This window comes from Cavia porcellus, unplaced genomic scaffold (genome assembly GCF_034190915.1).
Source record: "Cavia porcellus strain 051 isolate PalLab524CR breed Dunkin Hartley unplaced genomic scaffold, mCavPor4.1 scaffold_16, whole genome shotgun sequence".
Lineage (NCBI taxonomy): Eukaryota > Metazoa > Chordata > Mammalia > Rodentia > Caviidae > Cavia > Cavia porcellus.
Window position 1 is genome coordinate 56,253,319 of NW_026947499.1, and position 23,972 is coordinate 56,277,290.

At 50.9% G+C, this 23,972-nt stretch overlaps 2 protein-coding genes and 1 non-coding gene across 4 annotated transcripts; 2 read left to right on the forward strand and 1 right to left on the reverse strand.

Moving 5' to 3' along the window:
- Positions 1 to 7,755: 7,755 nt before the first annotated feature.
- On the forward strand, positions 7,756 to 18,124 carry Tlcd3b (TLC domain containing 3B). Of its 2 annotated transcripts, XM_063226789.1 has the most exons (6): positions 7,756 to 7,902; positions 8,437 to 8,567; positions 13,743 to 13,826; positions 16,212 to 16,446; positions 16,762 to 16,857; positions 17,081 to 18,124. In XM_063226789.1, the coding sequence occupies exons 2-6, from the start codon at positions 8,443 to 8,445 to the stop codon at positions 17,366 to 17,368; spliced, it is 828 nt and encodes a 275-aa protein (XP_063082859.1). In that variant the 5' UTR covers positions 7,756 to 7,902; positions 8,437 to 8,442; the 3' UTR covers positions 17,369 to 18,124. The 2 variants fall into 2 exon arrangements, with proteins under 2 accessions (XP_063082859.1, XP_023416653.2); XM_023560885.2 differs by lacking the exons at positions 7,756 to 7,902; positions 8,437 to 8,567 and adding an exon at positions 12,046 to 12,865.
- Positions 9,644 to 9,750, forward strand: LOC111754073 (U6 spliceosomal RNA). The gene has a single exon (XR_002788800.1). It is a non-coding gene; the product is annotated as a U6 spliceosomal RNA (small nuclear RNA).
- Positions 18,125 to 18,237: 113 nt separating the features above from the next.
- CUNH16orf92 (chromosome unknown C16orf92 homolog) lies at positions 18,238 to 20,249 on the reverse strand. Its single transcript, XM_063226806.1, has 4 exons — positions 19,031 to 20,249; positions 18,612 to 18,770; positions 18,451 to 18,538; positions 18,238 to 18,339 (listed from the first exon to the last, which is right to left on the reverse strand). Exons 1-4 carry the CDS (start codon positions 19,092 to 19,094, stop codon positions 18,318 to 18,320), a joined length of 333 nt encoding a protein of 110 aa, XP_063082876.1. The 5' UTR covers positions 19,095 to 20,249; the 3' UTR covers positions 18,238 to 18,317.
- Positions 20,250 to 23,972: the final 3,723 nt, after the last annotated feature.

Consider the following 23,972-nt stretch of genomic DNA (forward strand, 5'->3'; position numbering starts at 1 on the left):
ATTGTCTGGTTTTGAAGACCTAAAATGCCTTCCTCATTCTGTTCGGATCAGTTTTGATCTTTTTTGTACCAGGGATCAAACTTCGGATCAGTTTGATATTATGTTGTTTGTATGAATTCTCTGTATGCGAAGACATGGACAACTATTTGAAAGAAAAAAAGAGACTATGATAGATATTGAAGATCTCAGGTCGTCTAGCTTTGAAATCTATATCTCTTACATTCCTTTCTTATGTCCTATTTTGTTCTGCTTTGTTGGGTTTAATTTTACCTCCTTTAAAATAAAGATATAAATTAAAAAAAAAAAACAAAAAAACACCGGTCACGCTGAGTCCCACCCACCTCCTAGAACACGCGACCCCTCTCTTCTCCTTGACATCTCTTCTTTATCCCTGAAGCTTGAGCTCAGAAATGCTTCAGTGGGCTCTTACTGCCAACCTCAGGCAAGGTGGCTGTGAGTTCCCACGATCCCAGATAGATGTTGTGCTTCAAGCACAATCAGAAAGTATCAAACTTCTCTACTGCTGTGTCTTGCTCCCCAATTAGACTGCAAGTGCTGGGATCTGGTCTCATTTCTCTGTAGACCAAGCTCTAGTCCTTGGCCTAGCCTTGGGAAGCCAGGTAAACAATATTCACTGATTCTATGACTGGAATCTGGCTGTCTTTGTAAATAAAGACTTGGTGCTGTCATATCCAGGTGTCCCTATTTCCCTACCTCCTCCCTGCCCGGACTGTAGGCATGTAGGCAAGTGTCTCAGTTACTTTTCTTTCATTGCTGGGTCAAAATACCTGACACCCAAAATGAAGGAAGGAAAGCTTACTGTTTGTGGAGGTTTCAGTCCCTGACTCCAAGGCAGTGGCATGGGTCAGCAGCCAACAAAAGCAGCGAAAGCGAAAGGTGGGAAAAAGCAAACCTCTTTTCCTCCCTTGTATTGTACACAGGTCACCCCCCAGCCTCAACTCCAGGGTGGGTGTAGCACTCACAAAATCATGCCCTCCTCCTGAACAGGCTGAAGATATTTACAAAGTAAGGATCCTGGCACCCTGCTGAATCTCTTAGTCAAATTTCTAAACTTCTCAAGTTGACACAGTGTATCACCCATAACAGCAAGTGCTCTGCCACTGAACTACATCTCTATCCCTTTTTGTTTTGTTTTGTGTTGTTTGACACAGGTTCTTGCTGTATGATCCAGCCTGCCCTTGATCTCACCATGTACCCAGGCTTTGCCCTGAGCTCCTGACAATCCTGCCTCAACCTCTTGAATAGCTGGCGGCTGGGATTACAGGTGTGTGCCAACATGCTCTGCATTCTCTAAGCTTTTGAGGCCTTCTTTCATTACTAATTCGTTTGGTTCTGCATACAACATGCACACTTACACAAGCACAGAAGCTTCAAATTCCCTATGATAGGCCAGGGATTTAGCTTAGTGGTGTAAGTGCCTGCCTGGCAAGCACAAGGTTGTGAGTTCAATCCCTGGTACAAAAAAAAAAAAAAAAATTCCCTATGATACTATTGCATCTGCTTTTCCCCCTGAACACAGTGCCCCATATACCTACTTTTGTTCTCCACCTGGTATTTCACTCCACAAGTGCCTTCCCAGATCTTCCCATTGACACAAGGCTGCCACAGGAATTTCCAGGGTTCCGAGTCCTCAATCCCTTTTCCACCTCAGTCACTCTGAGATTGGCCCAATCACTCTGCCACCTCTAGTCCTCTCAGTGGAGATTGTGAGCTTAGAAAACACAAGTCTAGCTGTCCCCAGTACCACTGTTTTTGATTGATTGTAAGGCAAGGTTAGATTGCCTTCTGGGGCCCGTCTTCTTGCCTAATGGAGACCTGAGGACCAGGATGAGTCCCATAGCCAGCACAGCCCTAGGAAATGCCTCGAGTGACACACATTCCCATCCTCTCTTCAGCCCTGCCAACAGACAGACGTCAGCCTTGGCAAGGGCTCTGGACAGATCCGAGGTCTGCAGTGGTCAGGCTGCTGATGGTGTTCTGTTCCTACCATTGGCTCCTACATTATGCAAGAGAGTAGACAGCACCCCAGGCCAGCCTGTTGTCAAGCAAGGCAATACAGGGGGATGTCTGTGCCCTCCTGTGCCAAGACCCTGCTTCTGTCCAAATGATGCCATTTCCCAACTGCCTTTACAGGAGCCAGCGCTGACTTTACAAAAGCTAAATAACTTAAGACTCCTTCTCCCCAAAGTTCAAAGCTGGAGATGGCAGATATCATCACAGGTAGTTTTGCACTGCCCCCACCTTGGAAAAGAAGAAAAAGATTCCACAGTCCTGAGAACTGTGTGGTGAGTGAGAGGTGGGAGAGAACGAGAAGCCCCAGAGATGAAAGAAACCTGGGCATGCTTGGGCATGAGAAGGGTACCTGGCAGCTCTGATTTGATCTGATATTTTCAGCCCACTCCTCTGACCATCAGACAATACTGTCTCCTGGAGATTAAGAAAAGATTCACCAGACTCCTTATTATAATAATGGAAGGCCAGGGTTTTGGTAATTACCCTGAGGGACTAAGGAAGCTATGCTGAGCTGAGCTGGCGTCAATAAAGGTCCTTTCACAGAACTGCTCTTATTTAATCCTCACAGTGGAGCTGTTGGCAGAGACTCTTTTCCATTTTATAGGTGGGAAGGCATTAGATGCAGTTAAAACACACACACACACACACACACACACACACACTTTAGAACTAGGCAAGATCTGATTTGAGCTCTAGATCTGCTGCTGTGTGCCTGTAGGACCTTGGGCAAGCCAAATGATCCTACCAAGCCTGAGTCTTTCTCATCTGGGGAAGCAGAATTGTTGTGCTGGTTAGAGAAAGTGCTGGTGAGATACGTAGTATAGAACAAGAACTCCAATGAAGGTATAACAGGCTGGGGGTGTGCTCAGTGGTTGACAAGCACACACAAGGCCCTGGATTCCTTCCCCAGCACTGCAAAAATAACAAAATGAATGGTTGCTATAGAAACTGTTTTAAATGTTGCATTTAATTATCCTATGACCCTTTAGGGGTTCTGCTATTGACCCCATTTATAGATGAGAAGCTAAAGGCACAGGTGAGTTCAACTCTTGCACAAGGATTTCTGACTCGTGAATGACAGAACCAGTATTCAAGGCCAGGCAACAGGACTTTGTGTATATATGGCAGAGACTCAGAGAGGTTCTGAAATTGGCCATGATCACACAGCGAGGCTATGGGAGAAAAAGGGCTTGGTTGATTTGTTGCCTGTCTCCATCTCATCTGTTGGACCCCTTAGCTCTTCGGGTGGACAGATAAAGGATGAGACTGGAATTGCTTCGTGAGTACCTAACCTAGGACAAGTACAGTACAAACAAGACTGCTAAATAATAAATGCCCTGGCACCCTGGCAGGATTCTCTCCGGAGCACGGGTAGGGGCAATCGAACCTTTCTCACGGTATCATATGGGGAACAGGCCACTTCTGGCTGCTTATTGTTTACTTATTCAAGGCTGCGATGATATCACTTGTGAGCCTGCAGAGCTGAGCACCAGGTACAGAGGATGAGCACAACAGCATTCAAAAGCAGGACCTGGAGTGACAGGACTCGGTAAACTAGGCGCAGGGCAGGTCTGTGGGGACGGGGCGGGGTGGGGTGGGAGGGGACTCACCTAGAGGGCCAGGCTGAGGAGAGCACTGCGCCTCCACACACTGCCCCTCATCTGCAGTGGCCCAAAAGTTTCTGGCTGCTCTCCCAGGCCAGATCAGGCTCCCTCCCTGCACAAGCGTGGCAGGACTCTTCTTGGACAGTGAGGCAGGGTGCAGAGTGTGACATTCGTCGTCTTTAGATCACTTGTTTAGTGCATCAATTCAGGAGAATCGTGGGCGCATGCGCAGGCACACCTGCTGGTCTCTTTCCAATTCTTTCAACACTTCTGATGGCTCCTGGAGAAAGCCCTTGCTGCTGCCAGAAAGCCTCTCAACACCTTTCTATCTGTGCGTATCTTATCTTTGCTTTTTAATGGAGATCAGACCGCCAACTACGAGTATGCAGCAGGGGATACTATCTAACTAGAATATTTTAACATATCTGTTCACTTTATATCTATTCTTGTTACTTGTCTGTTTATAAGTGATAGTGCCTGTCTATTTTTCCATATAGTTACAAGGTTAAAAACAGGCATTTTGAGCTGGGCATAGTGTTGCACACCTGTAATCCCAGCACTGGGGAGGCTGAGGCAAGAGTGAATTTAAGGGCCAGCCTGGGCAATCTGTTGAGATGATGCCTCAAAATACAAAACAGAGACTCTGAAACTCAGGCTTCTGAGTTCAAAGCTCAGCTGTGCTGCTAACTACAAGTTCTGTGACCTTGGGAAAGTCACACAACCTCTCTGTGCCTCAATTCCCTCATCTGTACAGGGAAAGTAATAGTGGGCAGTAATTAATTTATGTAAAAGGCCTAGACTGGTGCCTGCAGCTAATAAATGTCATATAAATATTTGCTGTTACTAGGTCAAATAGGGCCAAGACCAAACCAAAATTCTTTCCTGCAGTTTGGGGAACACTTCTTTAGATCAGTTTTTTTGTTTTTTTTTTTTTTTTTTTGTCTTTTTCCTTTTTATCGATACCAGGGATCGAACTCACGACTGCCTGCTTGCAAGGCAGGCGCTTATGCCGCTGAGCTAAGTCCCCAGCCCCTAGATCAGTTTCATGAGGCTGAACTAGGATCTTGGTAAGTTTCTAGATGCCCAGTCTAATTATTGGCCATTTCAATAATCAATTCAATCTCTCAGCCTTCACTTATTCAACTGCAAAATGAATCTAATATGATCTCATTGTATGCTGAGGCAGTGTGATAAGGGCGGTTCAAAATATTAGTGTAGCTGTGTGGTCTCTTGTGTGTGTTTTGTTTGTTTTGGCAGGGTCCCACTATGCAGTCCAGGCTGGCTTTGAATTTACAGCAATCCTCCTGCCTCAGCCTCCCAAGTGCTAAGATGATCTTTTGTGTTCTGAATGGGGGTAATATTGCTCCCAAAGGAGCAAGTGTGGTGGCATACTCCTGTAATTTTATCATTTGGGAAGCTGAGACAGGAAGCCTGCAGACCATGGGCATACACACACAAAGAAGTTCTGGGGTGATGCAAACCATCTTTCTCTTTTTTTTTTTATTTTTTATTTTTTTCATCTTTGTCTTTTTAATGTATGAATCAGAGATATACATTAAGAGATACACAGTATATCTGCTGTTAAAATCATTAAAGTTATTGGGCTGGGGATTTAGCTCAGTGGCATAAGCACCTGCCTGGCAAGTGTGAGGTCGTGAGTTTGATCCCAGGTACCAAAAAAAAAAAAGTTCTTAAAATTTGCTGATGGAAAGTGATTAGGAAAAATTTGCAAAGACTCCTTAGAGGAGCAATCAAGAAAGGCAAAGCTGAGAAACACTGCTGCACAGAAGGTCTTCCTACTTGCATCATTGCCTCCTAGTGTGTTGTGAAATAATGACCAGCGTCAGCTTGGGGAGTGCGCACAGAATGCAATCCAGGCAGCCGCCAGCACCGTGACAGCATCACTGCACTGGGGTCTAGCACATGCTTACATGCTCCAGGGCCTGGGTTCAATCCCCAGCTCCAAAACCGAAAGTTTGCTCTCAGTTCAGTGCATGTGTTCCAGGGCGCACTGATGCTGAAATACAAGGTATCTGTGTGCGTCGCTGCAAGCACAGTGGAGAACCAGCGGCTGAAAGCACTGCTTTCCCCTCTCACCCTTTATTTCTCAAACAAGCCCATGCATCATTGGATTTTTGGCTTGAAATAAGAACTGATGATGAAAGAAATGCAGGTGAGAGTTCAGAATCCACTGAAAATTAGGCCTGACTTGACCCAGCACATGGTCTGGAAGCCTTTTCCCCACCTTTCCCCCTCATTCCAGGTGAACCCCATATTCAGAGGAGCAGGAGCCTCAGCAGCCTCAGAGGTCCGCTGCCCCTGTCCCTCCTCTCTGCCCCCACCTTTCTTCCCATGTGGGAGCTGAGGCCGAGTGCTGACGCTGAGATTGAGTACCCAATCTACAGCAAGTTATTTACCTCAGAGTCTCAGATTTTTCAGTAGTAAAATGAGAGAATTGTTTATAGGGTTGTAGGGCCCATCCAATAATAAAATGTCTACTCTGTACCTCCTGTGCCGTGTGATGGCACTGGCTGCTGAGGGCTGTGGGAAATAGGTTACAAGCTTCACAGTGAAACCATGCAGAGCAGGGTACACTCTTGAGACAGGCTGCCTGGTTGCAAAGGTCAGACAAGATTCACTGAGTTTCCCAGACTGCCCAGGATGGTTTCACGCTGATGATCCTCCTGTCTCAGGCACCTGGGTAACTGAAATTAGGAATAAGAGTCTTTCCACCATGCCTGGCTTAACTTGATGGCTTTTTGAATTTTTATCTTTTTAGACAATGACAGTCTCATTAAGTTACGAATTTGCCCAGAGTGGGCTCAAACTTGCAATTCTCCTGCTTCCCCAAATCCTGGGATTACAGGGATGCACCACTGTGCCACCTTGGTTTTTATTTCATTTGTTATTATCATTGTTGTTATTGTTTCTTTTGTTTTGGTACTGGGATTGAAACTTGGGGCTCGAATATGCTAGGCAAATACTCTATCACTAGGCTACATCCTTGGCCCTTTCCCTTTTTTAGGGGGATGGAGTAGGGTGGGGAACTACACGTGTGGAACACCAGGCCAGCTGTATCTTTGATTTTGCAAGGAATCAGATTTTGAAAGTCCATATGTTCCCACCTGCAAATTGCCAACCTCAAATACCCTGTACTGCGCTTTTTTTTTTGTTTTTGTTTTTGTTTTGGTCATTTTGAGACAGTTAAAGCAGTTAGGGCTAGACTTGAATTCACTTTGTAGCCCAGTAGCCCAGACTGTCTTTGAACGCGGAGCAATATAGTCCTACCTCAGCCTTCTGAGTGCTGAATTACAAGTGTGCCCCACCACGTCTGATTTTTCGTTTGTTTTTTCTCTCTCTCTGTCTTTCTCTAACTCTCTGTCTCTGTCTCTCTCTCTCTCTCTTTCTCTTTTTGGTAACGGAGATCGAACTCATGACCCCTTGCTTGCCAGGCAGGTGGTTGTGACCCTGAGCTAAATCCCTGTCCTGGTTGTTGCTGTTTGTTTTTTGTTTTGTTGGGACAGGTTCTTATATCATTCAGTCTGACCTTGAACTCACTATGTAGCTCAGGGTGGCCTCGAAGTGCTGGGATCATAAGATTATGCTACCACGCTGGGCTTTATACTGCCTTTTAAAGCAATTACTAGTTAGGCTGTTCGTATTTTCCTTAGTAACCTTCTTTTCCTTCTTTCAGCTCCACCCTTGAAATGCAACCATAAGTCGCCAACAAATTCTAACTGGCCAATTCTCTGATAGTTGTCAAAATGCCCCACCCTTTCTCCAGCGGTAACAAATGATAGGGCACTTGTGTCAAGAAGCTGGCCAATGAGAGGATGGCATAGTCCAACCAGACAACCAATAGGTGAGTGGTAGGCTTGTCTCTCCAACTGCCTCAGCGGTGGGAACAGCCTCGTGCCCTTGCAGTTTGACGCCTTCCTGTTGTATTCCTGAGGTTCCTTTCAAAGCCACTAAAGGGGTACAGGATGGCAGGGCCTGGTTCCCTCCATCTTGTCTGGGCCTTCCCTATCCCTCTCTCTCCTGGAGTGACTGGGAGGTTTTTCCAGGCAGTGATACGATATATGTAAATATATGTGGTTTCAAGGTTTTCTTTTCCTTTTTTTTTTTTTAATTTTATGGCATAATAATTTTGCCTTTTGGGGGAAAAACATGCTATTTTAAAGCTTTAATATTTTTGACAAGTTGAACACCTACTTCTTTCCTTCTCTGAGTTGTGGGCACTGCCCTCCCAGCCTATCCCTGAGAGGTGAGGCTCAGAGGTCTGCACAGCTGGGAGGTGGGGGCACCTGGGGAGTCCGCATGTGCAGAGGAGGCACGGCTGGGTGAGGGGGGCTGGTTAGATGTAAGCTGGATGGGGAGGTACAGGTCAACTTTAGAAGTACAGGAAAATGAGTGGAAGTCAGAATTTGGTTTAAAACAGAACAAGTCAAATAAAACCCAGGATGTACAACTGCCCTAGAAGACAGATATTAAAAGTGCAATAAGGTAGCCAGATGTGGTGGTGCACAGGTGTAATCCAACCACTTGGTAGACTGAGGCTGGGCTGCATAGTGAGTTCAAGACCAGCCTTCACTACATAGTGAGATCCTGTATCAAAATAAACAACAATACAAGGGCAATAAGAATGCAAAAGAGATTAGAGGAATGCCTGGTGCTTGCAATGGATGTAGACAAGTGGACCTCATCAGGCCCTGAGTCTTTAGGGTGAAGGGGGAAGGGGTCCTGGAGAATGCAGACGTGAGGTGCTTTCATGGCTGTTTTTTTACTCTCTCTACTCCAGGCAGGCATGACCCTGCCATTTGTACTAGGTTGCATCTTCTTCCCAGTGTGCTTTGCTGTATTCCGTTGGGGCCTGCAGAACCACGCCAGTCTGCAGATGGAGAGACAAGAGGCAGTTTTGGTGGCATCCAAGTAAGAAGACAAGGGTGAGGGCTGATGGAATTGGTGTTATCTGAAAGATATATATAACCAGGAATTGAACTCAGGACCTCACACCTGCCAGGCAGGCACTGTGCCACTGAGCTATATCCCTTGCCCGTGATGGTGTTATCATTAACTATTACTTCTAGTTCCTGGAAGAGTTAGTGAACCTGACTGAAGGTGTTGGGTGGATGGAGCTGGAGCTGAGTCAGGAGATACCTAGCAGAAATGGGAGTGCACACCTGTAATCACAGCTACTAAAGAGGCTGAGGCAGGAGGATTAAAAATTTGAGACCAGGCTGGGCAGTTTAATGAGACTCTGTCTTCAAATAAAAAAGTAAGAAAGAACTGGGATGTAGTTCAGTGGTAGAACACCCCTGGGCTTTATCTCTAGTACTAGAAAAGGAGAGCCATGGAGTCTTGATTTAATCTCTGAGCTTCAGATTCCTCATTTGGAAGTAGACTTAATGACAGCACTTGCTTTCTTCTCTTCATGGAGATGTTATGAGAGTCATGGGAATTAATGGCTCTAAAGAAAGGGCTTCACATTTCCGCAAACAACACAAAGAGTTCAGGCCCTTTGGGTAGGGTCATGAGCTATAGGAGTCACGGGTGTTTAATGGGGCAGCAACTGCTCAGCTCCAACAAGACCTCCCAGAGAATGCAAGCTCTGTGTTGTCTGTTCGGATTCTCTTTCTCTCTCTCTCTCCTTTTTTTTTTTTTTTTTTTTTTTTTTTTTTTTTAGCAGCCGTGGGCATCAAACCTAGGACCTTGTACATGCTAGGCAGGTACTATGCCACTGAACTACATCCCCAGATCTACTTCTGATTCTTTCTAAAAAGAAGTTGTACTTTCATGTGAAACTTACCAACTTTTGAACATTAAACCATCACTCAGAATTTCATGAAATCCTATGCCAACCAGGTGTGGTGGTTAGCACCTGTAATCCTTGTATTTGGGAACCTGAGGCAGGGGGATCTCAAGTTCAAGGCTAGGCTGGGCTACATAATGAGTTCAAGGACAGCCGGGATTACATAGAAAGAACCCATTTCAAAAAGCTATAAACAGTGCCCATTTTGGCAGCAAATGTACTAAAACTGAAATAATACAGAGAAGGTTCACAAGGCCCCTGAGGAAGGATGGCATGTGGTTTTGTGAAATGCTTCTATATATTGAAAAAACAAACTAGAACTTGGGATTTAGCTCAGTGGTATAAGCACCTGACCGGTGAGCACGAGGTCATGAATTCAATCTCCGGTCCCAAAAAACCAAACCAACTAGCTGGGTGAGTAGGGGCAGAGCGCTTGCCTAGCACATGCAAGGCCCTACATTCAATTCACAGTTTGAGAGGAGAGAGAGAGAGGCCACACTGATTAAGGAATCCTGGGCTGGGAGCTGGCTGGGCCCTCAGACTGTGTTTATGGCCTACTGGACAAAGCTGAACAGAAACATCAGCTCTGATGAACTACAGGTAGACGAGGAAGTACACAGAAAGTAGAATTTACTAGAGTGTCTCCGTGAATTTCTAGCACACAAAACAGTGAAAACCCGTCTTTATCCCCTCTTGTCTTCATCATCCAGGGCAAAACCAGGGTTCCTTGACCAGATCTGTCCCACCAATCCTATGCTTCCTCCTCTCAGCTCAGTAGCTATTGCATTTTTCTCATTGTTGGCTTCAAAGTTTGAAATCCAGCCTTACTGACTTTCCTAATCATGTTATCTTGGCATATCATCTTTTTCTATTTATTTTTTCATTTTTACAGTTCAGTTCCCTAAGAATTGAGGCCAGGGCCTATGCAATAAGCTATGTCCCCAGCTCTGGCCTCAAACTTGGGATCCCCTTGGCTCAGCCTCTCAAGTAACTGAGGTTACAGATGTGTGTTACCAGGTCTGGCTCAATTTTTTGAAGTTTTATTGTTTTGTTTTGTTTTTAGGTTTCTGAACCAAAGTTTTTTTTTCAGTAAAACAAGGATATTATCACTTGGGAAGATTAAATAAGAATCAACAGGGGGTAAGGGTAGTTCAGTGTTAGATTGCAGGCCTAGCTAGTGGTAGATTGCAGACCTAGTGAGGTCCTGGGTTCAATCCCCAGCAAAATACACACACACACACACACACACACACACACACACACACTTACAGAGGGAGGATTAGCAATATAAACCACCTCTCACTGTGCCCTTAAAATAGTAAAACTCAGGAAGTTGGGCCCCCTTTGCTTGAGTGAAACCAGGTCTACAGTGGTCTCTTAACTCCTGTCTAAAGTGAGTTTTTTGGGTCTTTCCCTGAATCTACCACTAGAGGGCAGCACAAAACTGCAAATCTCAGCCCCTTGCCTCTTGGGGGAGGAGAAAGAGAGGGGATTCTGAAAGGCTGGTTGTAGAGTTGGTTGTTGGGGTTTATCTCAGGACAAACCTGAAGACTAGAGCAGTTTGAGGAGCAGGTTCCATGTCATGAAGAATAAGCCCCCATAGGGGTAGCTGGGTTCAGGACAGAAAGGCAGGCTTCCCTCGAAGCTGGGGTAAAGGAGAAACAAATCTGGGTATGGTGGTACAGGCCTGCAACCCCAGGAGGCTGAGCCTAGGCACTCACAGAGATACTGTGAAAGAAAAGAGAGATAGGAGGGAAACGAAGGAAGGAAGAAAAGGCTGGGAAGATAGGTCAGGGATGGTGTTGCCTGGCATGGATGCCCTTGGTTCAGTTTGCAGCACAGAGCAGGGCAGCGCCACCCTGGACTGGGGCACTGACCACAGCATGACCGCGGCCAGGTCACTGGGGCTCTCTCCCTGTGGCTGAATGAGGGGATGAGCCCAGCCAGTCCCCAAAGTCCTTTCCCGCTCTGTGAAGTGGCAGAGGCATGATACAGGGGAGAACAACGCGTGACAAGTGACTAAGGGATGGGGTCCCTTGGGCTCTGGGAAGGTTTTCTTCAAGGTCCTCAGGTGTCCTCGCCCTTTCCAGACCTTTATCACTATCCTGACACCAGGCTGTAACCCTGGGGACCCTCCATCAGTGCTGCCAGAAGCCTGGCATTGTTACAGGCCACACAGGACCCTGGGGCCGCCCTGCAGGGGCCAGGGCACCCCGAGGCTGCCCTCCCTGTGCCGGGATGCGGGACTCTCTGAGTCTGCAGAGTACTGGCTCTGTCTCTTCCCTTCTGTCCATTCCTTCAGCGCTTCCTGGGAAAGATGCTTTACTCTGCCCATTCTCCCTGGGGAGCCCTCTTCCCTGGGGTGGAGCCCCAAGTTGAGATTCTCTCAAACCACTGAGGAACATACACTGGTGCCGAGAGCAGCAACCAGGAGGGACTGCCAGGCGCGTGCACAGTGCTGGTGGTAAGGGAAGGACTGAGGGTCAGGGACCCCTCCCAGCTGGCCCAGGAAAAGAGCCATCTCTCTCCTGCCCCTGGTTCCTAGCAGGCCCCTACGCCGCAGCTGCTGTCTCTTTAAGGGCCTCCCCCTTCCTCTTTCTCCGCTCCCCCCATCTCTGTCGCAGCCACCGCTGTGGCTCAGAGCTGCATGGGAGACGCCGCCGCTGCAGGTCCGGTTTCTCGGTGGTGTCTGGTCGGTGCCATCATCACCCCCTCCCGCCCTCCCCAAGCGGGTGGCTTCCCCTCCCCCTCCCCCTCTCCACGGGGGGGCAGGGGGCTGGGCACCAAGTCTCTAATGCCATGTGCCACGGCGGTGCCGGGCAGCGAGCGGCGGCAGCGGTGGCGGGAGAAGGGTGCTGACTGCTGACCACTTGCCCAGCGCCCTTTGGCGGCCTCCCCCAGGGCTGGCACCACCACGTTTCCCCCAGCACCCCGCCTCCTCGGGCCCTCCCCGCCTCCCCACGTAAGCCCCCCCACCTGCCGCGCTCTCCCTCCCCTCCCCCCTCCTGTCCCCTCTGCTACCGGTCCTCTCACCAAGTCCTCCCGGTCGCCTCGCTTTCCACCCTCTCATCGCTTTCTGCCTCCCTGCTCTGTCCAGCCAGCCCCTCTCCAAGTCCCTTCTCTGTGCCCTGTCCGGCTGCCTGTCCCATCCCCGCCCTGTCCCCTTTGTGCCCCTTCCTCCCTCTCTCTCTCCTTCCCGGCTCGGTGTCTCTTCTCCACCGCTACTTCCCTCCAGTCTGGCCTCCCTGCAGCCCCTTGGCCCGGCGGTGTCCCCGTCCGAGTCCCGAGCCACCATGCTGACCCCAATGGTGGCTGGGGGGGTAGTGTTCCCCGGACTCTTCCTCCTCTCCAAGAACGCGCTCCAGCGGCTGCCCCAGCTGCGCTGGGAGGAGGCTGACGCGGTCATTGTCTCAGCCAGGTAACCGGCCGCCCTTCCCTGCGCTCAGCCCCTCTCCCTCTCAGGCTGTGTGGGAAGGAAGGGGCCCCAGTACTTCCCTGGCCGCGGGGTACAGGGAGCCTCACAGGATTGGGTCGTGGGCTCTCCCCCGGGCCTTACTCTCCTTCCAGGGAGACCTCAGCCAAACCCAGCCATCTGGTCTACTAGTGTTCAGTCTGCTTATCTGTCCTTCCTCCCGCCCTCCAACACAACCAGCATGTGACTAAAACATCCCTATAAAAAAGATATCAGGGAACCAGGCAGGGGAGAGGGCCATGGTTAGTCAGGACTAGTGGCTGGGGAACGGGACACAGCGGGTACAGGGTGGGGGGACTCTATTCAACCCTGGAATAGGGGCCAGCATTGGCATAGGAGCTTGGTGGCAACGTGGGAAAGTGGCCAGGGAGTTCAGAGTCACTGCGGGGCAGGGGCCAGAGTGCTGGAGGCATAGTGGCTGGGTCCCCTGGTACAGAGGCAGCACAGTGCTCCCTGCCCTCCTGGTCTTGCGCCCTCCATCCCTCCCCAGGGAGAGGCTCACCCTCAGCCACACATTCTCAGCACTGAAACCTCAGGATGACCTCTCGGATGTCCTCCTGAGAGGGGACCACTCAGTGTCCACAATGGAGGGAAGGATGAAGGCTGCAAGGAACAGAGTACTCTGAAGCATAGCAGCCGAGCAAGCCTAGGACGCGGAGGTGGGGTGGTGGGGAAATCCCAGGCAAGCCTGGCCTTGGTGGAGGCTGGGCAGGGATGGCCCAGAGGAAGAATTGACCCCACAGCCCAGCGACCAGGCCAGAGAAGAAGAGAGACCAAAGTGCGCATCTCCTCCCTTCCACTATTCCTCCCTCTGTCTCCCCAGGCTGGTGTCCTCTGTCCAGGCCATCATGGCCTCCACTGCTGGCTACATCGTCTCCACCTCCTGCAAGCACATCATTGATGACCAGTAAGTGCTATGTGGCCACCTCTGCACCAGTCCCAGAAGTCTGCCCTGTACGCATCCCTGGCACGCTCCAGGTCTCTAGAACTGTCAGTGGTCCCCAGGTCCTTCACTTGGGTCTGGGCAAGTTCACTTAAATCACTGCAACTCAACACCCCAGGATAAATTTATCCTGTCCTGTCCTCAAAGGTCAGAGCCAAGGGAGCAGAAATGGGGATCAAAGAGAGTCTTCCAAGCAGTTTCTGGTTGGCTTCTGGGCCTCTTGTAGTGCAGTGGGCTCTGAATGTCATTTCCTCCCCGTGCTCCTTCCCCTCCGACACCTCTCAGACCCCATTTCCAGCCTGCGCCCAACTCCAGGCACCCCCTCCCTCATTCCTTCCACCGTCTATGTGTCTGGCCCCAGCCCTGTGACCCCGGGGGAGGTGAGGAGAGAGATGACCCAAGCCGGGCCACGAAGGGTCAGGGAGTGGGGGAGGGGAGAGAGGGTGAAGAGGGCAGAATCTGGCACTGGCAGCCGCTGCAGAGCCTGGCGCTTGCCAAACCGGCCCAGGCCCTGAGAGGTGGGGCAGGAGGCTCTGGCCGGAGGAGACAGCTCTGTCCATGGTGCTGACCCGGGTCTGGCGTAAGCGCCTTGGAGGTGCCCTTGGATCTTAGCTCTGGCTCTGCTCCCTTCTCTGGTCATTGTCACTGGGGCTCCAGAGAACTTGTCTGGATGATCCTGACCTAGAGGCACCCCCTATTCTCAGTAGAGTGAGGAACTGACCTGAGTGTGGCAGGCGCCTAGAGTAGCTCTTGGCTTGTTCTGGGCAGCGTTTAACTCTTCAGACTCTACCTCCCACCTTCTCCCCTCCCTGCCAGTGGATCCAAACTGAGCCTGGTTTCCTGGGATGTCCTGCCTACCTCCTTATCCAGAGGTCAGTTTTTGGCTCTTGCATTTTCTCCCCCTCCAGGTCTGTTCTTGTCCCTCTCTCCCCTCCCTTTAATCCTTAGGTAGGTGGGGAGGATCAGGGTTAATCCAAGGGCAACAGCTGCTCCTGTTTCTGAGCACCTAATTGCTGAGTGCCTGGGGATGGGATTTAACACCCCACAGGACAGCCCTACGACTGGGCCCTCCTGATCCTACTGCGCAGTCCAGGTCCCATCAGTCCCATGCCTGCCAGGCCAACTCTTGGGTCATTCATTGCCTACAGTAAAGGGCCAGTGGGGTTCCCTCCCTGAATTCCTGCCCTTTATTTCTGGCCAGCCGTCTCCCCCTCTCTTCCTGTCCCCTCATCACATGCCCCAGAACCACTGCACCGCGGGGCTCAGATTTTCTTTCCCAGCCGGCCTGGGGCCTGCCTCCTGCTGCCTGCCAGCCCCGCCCTGTCCTCACTGGCCTCCTGTGCTCCTCACAGTTGGCCTCAGCTCTTTCTTTGTAGTTTGCCTCCTGCCTCTGTCTTCTGACCTGCCCCCAGGCCCGCCCTCCCAGCTCCTCAGACCTGTCTCAGGACACAGGATTCCGAAGTAGTGCGCTGTGCTGACTCAAGGAGAAAAACGCAATGTTGCATATTCACGCAATCCTCTGTCTTGTTTACTCTCAAAGCACTTTCTCCGTGCTTGGCACCTTTTACTCAGCACTTTCTCCTTAATGCTTAACTGTATGTGAAAATACAAAAGATTGGGCCACTGCCAGGCAGAGAGAGCGGCAAGGCAGCACCTGTCCCTCACCAGGAGGGCCCATCACAGATGCATCTAGAATATCTTAGGGACAGCAAGGCCCAGATGGAGGGTTGTGGCTGTGCCCAGGTCACCCACCCTCTCAGTGCCATTTCCTCATCTGTACAATGAGGACGAGCACCTTACCTACCTCTTCTAGAGTTTGTGTAAGTCGTAAATAAGTTTGTGCTGTGTAAAGATTTAGATATTAGAATGGTGCCTGCATATAGTGCGTGAACATTCGGTGTACAGCTACATGGCCCCTTCCCGTCGTGCTCTGCTCTGGTTTGTCCTGACCTGAGCTTCTCTGTGCCTTGTCTGAGCGCCCTTCCTCCATCCATTGCAGCCTTTTGATCTGTCGGTGTCCTTGCTTTCCCCTTCTTCTCCCACTCTGTCATAGGGTGGGGATGAGGAAGAGAGAAAGAAGCACGGTGGGCTTCGAAGTCTGTCTGACTTGAATCCCAGGCCGACTGCTTACTGAATGTGTGACTGTGTGACCTTGGCCAGGTGCTCACCCTGCACCCTTGAATTCCATTGTCTGTAACTCAAGAGTCACTTCCGCCTCAGGCTGCCAGCTGCTGTGGTCACTCTCAAGGTCTGACTTACATGGAGCGTCCAGTGCTTCCTGGCCTGGCAACAGTTCACCTGGGACCTGGCCCTTTCTGTCTTTCTGATTCTTCTCTCTCTGCTCAACAGACACTGGCTATCCTCCGCCTACACACAGTTTGCAGTGCCCTACTTCATCTATGACATCTATGCCATGTTCCTCTGCCACTGGCACAAGCACCAGGTCAAAGGGCATGGAGGAGACGACGAGGGCCCCAGAGCACTGGGCAGCACCTGGGCTGTGGTGCGCGGCTACCTGCACAAGGAGTTCCTCATGGTGCTCCATCATGCCGTCATGGTGCTGGTGTGCTTCCCGCTGTCTGTGGTGAGTCCTGGGAGTTGGTCTTCCCCAACAGCCAGGCCAGCACCGCAGGAGCTAGGGACCCCAGGTGCATAAGAGTCTAGAGCCAGCCTGGCCTGCCTGCAGCATTCCCAGCTAAGGCATTTTGGAGCTGGAGCTGTGGGGTGTCTCTGACCCTCAGTCTCCACTCCTGTGGTCCCACCTGCAGGACTGTGGGTGACACAGAGAGGCAGCACCCTCACCTTTGCCACTGTATCTACGTCTAGACTCTCAGGGTTAAGCACCTCCTGAAGGGACCTACAGCAGAGGACACTCTTCACCTTCCTCTTCTGCTTGTAGGTGTGGCGACAGGGCAAAGGAGATTTTTTTCTAGGCTGCATGCTGATGGCAGAGGTCAGCACCCCCTTTGTCTGCCTTGGCAAGATCCTCATTCAGGTGAGTGGGTGTCCAAGGACAGGGCGCTGGCAGAGCGACCCCTGTCAGGGACGGACTTCCATCGGTTCTTTAAGGCTGGGCATGGGAGGAGGCTTAGGCTGAGGTGGGGCCAGGGGTAGGTGCAGCAGGTAGCCACAGTTCTGAGGCCTTTGGCCTACAGAGGGGTGGCAGAGGGGACCTGCTACCTATTCTGTCCCCCCCTGCCACCTTGCTCTGTCCGCAGTACAAGCAGCAGCACACACTGCTGCACAAGGTGAACGGGGCCCTGATGCTGCTCAGCTTCCTGTGCTGCCGGGTGCTGCTCTTTCCCTACCTGTACTGGGCCTACGGGCGACATGCTGGCCTACCCCTGCTCGCCGTGCCCCTGGCCATCCCAGCCCACATCAACCTAGGCGCTGCGCTGCTCCTCGCCCCGCAGCTCTACTGGTTCTTCCTCATCTGCCGTGGGGCCTGCCGCCTCTTCTGGCCCCGAGGCTCCCGGCCGCCCTCTCCCTACCAGACCCAGGACTGAGTGGGGAGCCAGGGACGCTCCCCACCCGCACCCCCATGGGGACAGAGCTCTGGGGCTGATGGGTGGGGGCTGGGAGCCAGGGGCCCCTTGCCTTGACGGCCCCAAGACTGACAGATGAACTCAGAAGGAAGAGGGCACAGCTACCCTCAAAGCCAAGGATGTGGCCAGATGACCAACTGGAAGACATGTCTCTTCTCCAGACAGTGCTGGTGACCCCTTCCCCCTGCAGCCCACTTTGTGCTGGATCAGCAAGGAAAGGGGAAGGATGTGTACTTCCCACCTGTTGAGGCTGGAGAGCCTGTGGGGAGAGAAAGGAAACTCAGGGGACCAGGAGTCAAAGAACATGGGGGTATTCCTGCTGCTAAGGACATCCCAGCCCCTCTGCTGCAAGCCCTCTCTGCTCCCTACTATATGGGAGGGAGAGGACACCCCAACTCTCCCTGTGGGCCTCACAAGCCCAGCTGCCCCCACAGCTCTTCTGTGGGGAATCTTATTTATTTTATTTATTTGCCCAAGTTCAAACTAATTTGTTGTGGGGGGAGGTGGCTGCTACCCCTCTCCCTGGCCTTCCCAGTGCTGAGCATCCCCTGGGCAGGTGAGGGCGCCCAGCCCTTCCCTTTAGGCTGCACACCTTGCCCTTGGGCCCTGGCATGTCCCTGGTGCTACAGACCTCTCAAGGCTTCCTCCAGTCTGGGGTCCGGAGACCCTGGGAGGTGCTTTACAGACTGCTAATAAAGACGATCTGCGTGAAAGCCATCAAGGCCATCTTCAATTCTTTGGGGCCGCAAAGGGAGGAGGCAGGGATCTGGAGTGTGGGGAGCAAGGTGACCCCTCATGTTGGTCAGTGAGGAATCTACACAGACAAAGTCTAAGTTAAAAACTTTATTTCTCAGTGGGAAAGAAGGGCAGATCCGGGCCCACAGGTTGCACCACGACCCTTGTCAGCTCTCTAGACTCCTTTCTGGAAGCTCCTGAGGGGTATGAAGATCAGACAGAAAATCACACACCACTTCCTGAGGCTGGGGACCCTCAACTTCTGAGAGGGCAGAGGGTAGGGGCTGGGGCGTGGGGGTGGGCCTCACATGTGGATGCAGAACTGGAAGAGGATGTAAAGGAAGGCTATCACCAGGATGCCCACCAGGATGTGATGGAAGAGCCCAGGGCCAGGATCTGCCAGAAAGGAAGGGTCAAGACAGCTCTCCAGCTCTGGGAGAAGGGGACTTTTCCTTGGGCTGGCTCCTACCTGAGTGGACAAACTGCACGGGTCTCTCTCCAATAAACTGGGCTATAGCCAGGAGGCTGGCTTGATCTGAGTCTGGGTAATCAAAGAAGTCAGGTCTCTCTATGAAGCGTAGAGATGCTGTTCCTGGGACCATAGCCTTGGTGCGCACTGGCCTGGGCACTAGAACCCAAAGCAAAGTCTGTGACTCCGCAGCCCCACCCCAAAAGGCAGAGGCTGACCCAAAGGCCCCATTGATTGTGTTTGAAAATCAGTGGTGAAGGTCAGTGGTACTCCCAAGAGAGGCTCAAACTGGCTGGGATGAAGAGGATAGGTGGAGGAGGGCAGAGGGGAAACAAGGTCCAGGGCTGGGCTCCTGTGGATGGGGCAGTGTCCTGACCCCAGCCTCCTTTCTTCCCACTGCTCCTAAGTCAACTTCCCACCTGTTTCTGCGACGTGGAGTCCTGCCAGCCATACCCACATGGCTTCTCTTTGCCCCAGCTTCATGACTCCACTGTCGCTATTATGGGGTGTTGCTCTGTGATGTCACACACCAAGAGCCATTCCAGTGGTGCACTCCAAGGTGACAGAAGAACGAGCTAGGAGCTAGGACCCTACTGCTCCATCCCCTGAAGCCACAGAGAGGTTGGGTCCACAGAGCCTGCCTTTACCCCTTTATAAAGCTGAGGGGCAGTGAGGTTTAGGGCAGCTAGGTGGCACAGTGCTTGCCTAGCATGGTCAGGGTCTTGGGTTAAACGCCCAGCACCACAACTAAATAAGTAAATACAATAGTAGCCCGAGAATGTATAAATAGAAGGGACTTGGGCGAGCTTGGTGAAACAAAACTGGGACTGTGAAAATCTATATTTGCATGGCAGGCACATTTATGGATGCGGTGGGCGAACAGGGTTACACACTTTTACTTGTCCCTTAGATCAATCGCGGATAGCACTTACTGAGTGCTTTTTAAGATGGTAAGTACTTTGCAGGCAACAACTCAGTTATTGCAGTAGCCCCACGAGGTTGGTTCTCCTGCCCCCACCATATAAAGGCAGAACCAAGACAGAGGGGAAAAGAGATGTGAGCAACAACCTCCCAAGGGTGTGTGCGCGCCTCCTCGGGGATCTCCCTTGCTTTGTGTCCTCAAATTCAGGAGTACAGGGGACTCCCCATCCATCCCCAAGCCAGGTCCTAGCGCTCAGGTGGCAATGATCCTGCCGACGAGGACTACAGAAGTGGCAGGCTCTCCCCACTAGGGGGAAGCAGTGCGCAGGCCTGACTACCTCACCTCCCTTCGCCCGGGGAAGGCGCTGCCGGTGCCTCCACCCGGCTCCGGCCACTCCGCACAGGTTGCGTCTGCGCTGCGCGAAAACGGATCCCAAGGGAGTGGCAATGTGCGGGGGGCAGTAGTTGGAGGAATTCCCCCGACCCGTTCCAAAGCAGGCCCCCTGGCCCTTCTCGGAGCCTCGTAGTCCCCCCTCACTGTGTCTCGACCCTCCGTGGTGTCCGCGGGGTCCCCTCGCCTCTGTTGCTTCCCAACAGCCATTTCCACCCTAGTAGCCCCATTGCAGCTGATAAGAGCCAGCTCCCCTCTGATTGGCAGATAGGCCTGTCGATCACAGACGGGTTCCAGCCCAACCCAGCCAAGGACACTTCAGGGTCTCCTTGGTCTTACTACAGGGTGCCTGGTCCGCGGTCTCTGAGGGACGAGTTCTACGACTGGCTCCAAAGCTAGGAGTGTGTCCGGTGACGACCCCCCCCCACGCCCCTGGGTCTCTCTCTCTGCTGCCCTGGGGACCCTGAAGCACTAGCTCTGCTGTTCTCAGCACAGAAATCCTGAGAGATACTTGGCTGTGATCAGCTTCAATTCTGCAACTGGAAAAAAGCCCCAGAGGACAAATTGAGGGGAAAAAGTCACATGGATGGGGCAGAGGAGGCTCCCTTGGGTCTGGTTCTCGTGGCCACTTTCTCTTATACGTAACTCTTCGAAGAGGAAGCAGCCTGCCCAAAGTTCCTACCTCGGCTCTTCGGCCAGCTCTCGCCAGGGTTAACTGGGAGAAGAGGTCCAGAGCCCACAGACCTGAGGGTTGAGCCTTAGCCTCTTCAATTACCTCCAAAGAATACAGCCGCTCTCTCTACCAAAGTTCCCTCAACTCAAGCAGAAGATTATCCATGCGAACCCCCATCAAATAGACGTTTGGAGCTTCCGCTGCGTGCTGGGCTGCACTCTGTTATGGCGCAGATAGAAATTACCAAGACATGGCTCTGTTCTCAGGAGCCACAGGAGAAAAAACTTGGATGCACACTGTTCTAATGTGGGCAGGCAGTTCCTACCAGGTATCCACACTTGCTGTCTCCACTATCCTGCCTCCAATGTTCTATTTGATTGTGTGTGTGTGTGTGTGTGTGTGTGTGTGTGTGTGTTTGTGATTACTTATTTGACACAGGGTCTCACTATGTAGTTCAAGCCAGCCTTGAATTTACAGCAATCCTCCTACCTCAGCCTCCCAAGGCTGGGGTAACAGGTGTGCAACACCCCAACTAGCTGGCTTTTTTTTTTTTTTCTTTTATGGGTACCGGGAATCGAACTCACGACCGCCTGCTTGTAAGGCAGGTGCTTATGCCGCTGAGCTAAATTCCCAGCCCCAACCAGCTGGCTTTTAATGTATTCAAGTCTCTTTTGATACGGTTTTGTCTTCATCACTCCACTGACACCACTTTGGTTGAGTCCACCAGTGATCTCTTCATTTGCCAAATCTAACGTTAGGTCCTTTTTCTTTCTTTCAGCGGGACGCCCCTGTCCCTGATCCCAGTCCAGGAGCCACCCTTGCCAATTTTCCAGTCCTCCTCTTGCCAGCTCAGACTTGGGTCCTCTCTTTTCTATGTATATTCACTCCCCCTAGGTGATCTCATCTAGTCTCATGGCTTTAAATACCATCCATATACTGGTGACTCACAAATGTGTATTTCCAGCCTAGACCTCTTGTTGGAGCTCCGACTCCTATATCCAACTTCCTGCTTGATAGCTCTGTATGTCCAAAAACATCTCAGATGCATTAGATCATAAATGAGGCTCTTGATTCCACTCCAAACCTACCTCCCTTTGCTCATCTTTCCATATCCACACATGGTCTCACCAATCTTCTAGGTGTCCTGATCAACAGAAGTACAACAATCATCTCAGATTCTCCCTATCACTTACCTTACAAGACCCTAATGAAGATCTGGTGTTCAATTTCCAACAGCCTGCCTACCTCCTTCTCTCTGCGAATTTTCCTCCTGGCAAACCTGGCCATGTTTCATCTGGGTTATTGGAACGATTTTTGGATGAGTTCATCTATGTTTACTCTTGCCATTAAGAACTGACCTCCATCCACCACAGAACCGACGGAAACACATGGAGTCACCTCTCAAGTGCCCCCAGGAGCTTCCTATCACTCTTGGTGTGAATCCTGAATGCTCACCTTAACTGTGAGACTCTTTGTTATTTTTTATTTTTTGTCTTTTTCCTTTTTACCGGTACCGGGGATTGAATTCACGATTGCCTGCTTGCAAGGCAGGCGCTTATGCCGCTGAGCTAAATCCCAGCCCCAACTGTGAGACTCTTGATGGCCAGCCCCACCCACCTGTCCACTCACACCAACTCTCATTGTCCCCTCCTCGACATACTCAGGTCACAGAGCCTTCTGCCTCTTCAAACGTCTTGGTTTCCTGACCACCTTCCAGTCCATGCAGACCTCTGCTTCCAACACTGCAGACCTGGCTACCTCCCTATCCTCCTGCATGGGTTAGTGGAGCCCTTGGCACCCTTGGCTGTTGACCATCCTGTCACCTCCTCTGTCTTGCCAGGCTGGAGTTGCTGTGTGATTGTCTATGTCCCCTATGAGGCTGCAAAGCAAGAGATCATTACTCTTGGTCACAGTTGCATCACTACAGTGTATAGTAGTATCAACGAAAAACATCCTGAGCTGGGAATGTAGCTCAGAGGCACAAGCCCTGCCTGGAAAGTGCAAGGTCCTGAGTTCGATTCTTGGTACTCTTCTCCCCTACAAAAAAACCCATGCTGACCACAGAGAAGTCTTTTCAGTTCTAACCAAGCCAGGGCCCAGGCTGCTCACTCTTTCCCTGTGCACCGTGAGGAGACAGTGGAGAAGATGGGACTGTAGGCACCCTGAGCAGGAGCTGCCTGTACACTGGCCTTGAGTCTAGGAAAAGGCACAGCTGAAGCCCTAGAAAGCATCTCCCTTGCTCTTGACTCTGTTCTTACCCCTTTACTTTAAAAATGTATTACTTCAGGCTGGGAGTATATCTCCGCAGTAGAACATGCACGTAGTAGCGTGGGCAAGGACCTGGTATTGACCTCTAGCACACACACACACGCAAATAGATATGGATGTGTAAATAATTTTGATGCATATATACCTATTTTAATGTATTCTTTGGAACAGGTAACCTAGGTACACAGCATAACATTTAAAAGGCACAAAAGGATGTGTACTAAAAACTTTGATTCCTGCCCTTTTCCTGCCCTATAGCAACCTCCTCAAAGTTCACCATAGACACCATTTTCTTGTGCAACCTTCTAGAAATGATTAAACACAAGTTTCTGTCCTGGCTCAAATGGTAACATCCACACATCCTGCTCGGCACCTTCTTTTTTTAAGTTAAAATGAAATGGTGGAGATGATTGTGACTGTGCATGAAGAGCCCCTTTTCTTTTTGTGGCTGCATACTATTTCACTGTAGGAAGTCATGTTGTGACTGATTTAACTAATACCATTACACATGGATGTTTCAGGTGTTCCCACCTTTTGGTGCACGCTGCCATGAAGAATTTTGAATCTTGCCACACAAGCTGGTGCTTCCCTGTAATCTCTGCATTTGGGAGGAAGGGTGAGGCAGGAAGATGGAAAGCTCAAGGCCGGCCTGGGCTAAACAGATCCTGTCTCAAAAAATATGATTAAATACAAACCTAAAATTTATGCAATTTTTTCTATGTGTGTTAGACATAGAACCTATTGCTGTATGTGTGCCAAGTGCCCTCTCTACCACCAAACTACACTCCCAGACCTTGGTCGTTTACGCACTGATAGTGTTAAGTCTGTTACATTTCTGTTAAATCCCAGCATTTACTGAGGACAGGCTTGTGCCAGGCCCAGTTGGGGGCCATAGGGACACAGGGATGAATCAGCCCTTCTTGCTTTGGGTAACTCCTGTGCTACAGAAACCAGATGTAAACAGGAAGGGGGCACAAGTGTGGCAGAGGTGAGTCTGAGGTGCCTTGACACCAAAGTGCTCAATGAGGACTTTGTCTTTCCATTTGACCCTTTCAGGGTTCAGGAGTGAATGGGGCAGGTCTGGGGCAGGGGAGGAAGGCAAGTGGGG

Coding starts and splice junctions, on each gene's coding strand:
- Tlcd3b (XM_063226789.1), top strand. CDS start 8,443: ATGACCCTGCCATTTGTACTAGGTTGCATCTTCTTCCCAGTGTGCTTT. Junction 16,447..16,761: donor TGTGCTTCCCGCTGTCTGTG/GTGAGTCCTGGG, acceptor TTCTGCTTGTAG/GTGTGGCGACAGGGCAAAGG. Junction 16,858..17,080: donor TTGGCAAGATCCTCATTCAG/GTGAGTGGGTGT, acceptor CTCTGTCCGCAG/TACAAGCAGCAGCACACACT.
- CUNH16orf92 (XM_063226806.1), bottom strand. CDS start 19,094: ATGAAGCTGGGGCAAAGAGAAGCCATGTGGGTATGGCTGGCAGGACTC. Junction 18,771..19,030: donor ACTCCACGTCGCAGAAACAG/GTGGGAAGTTGA, acceptor TTTGGGTTCTAG/TGCCCAGGCCAGTGCGCACC. Junction 18,340..18,450: donor TTCCAGTTCTGCATCCACAT/GTGAGGCCCACC, acceptor CATACCCCTCAG/GAGCTTCCAGAAAGGAGTCT.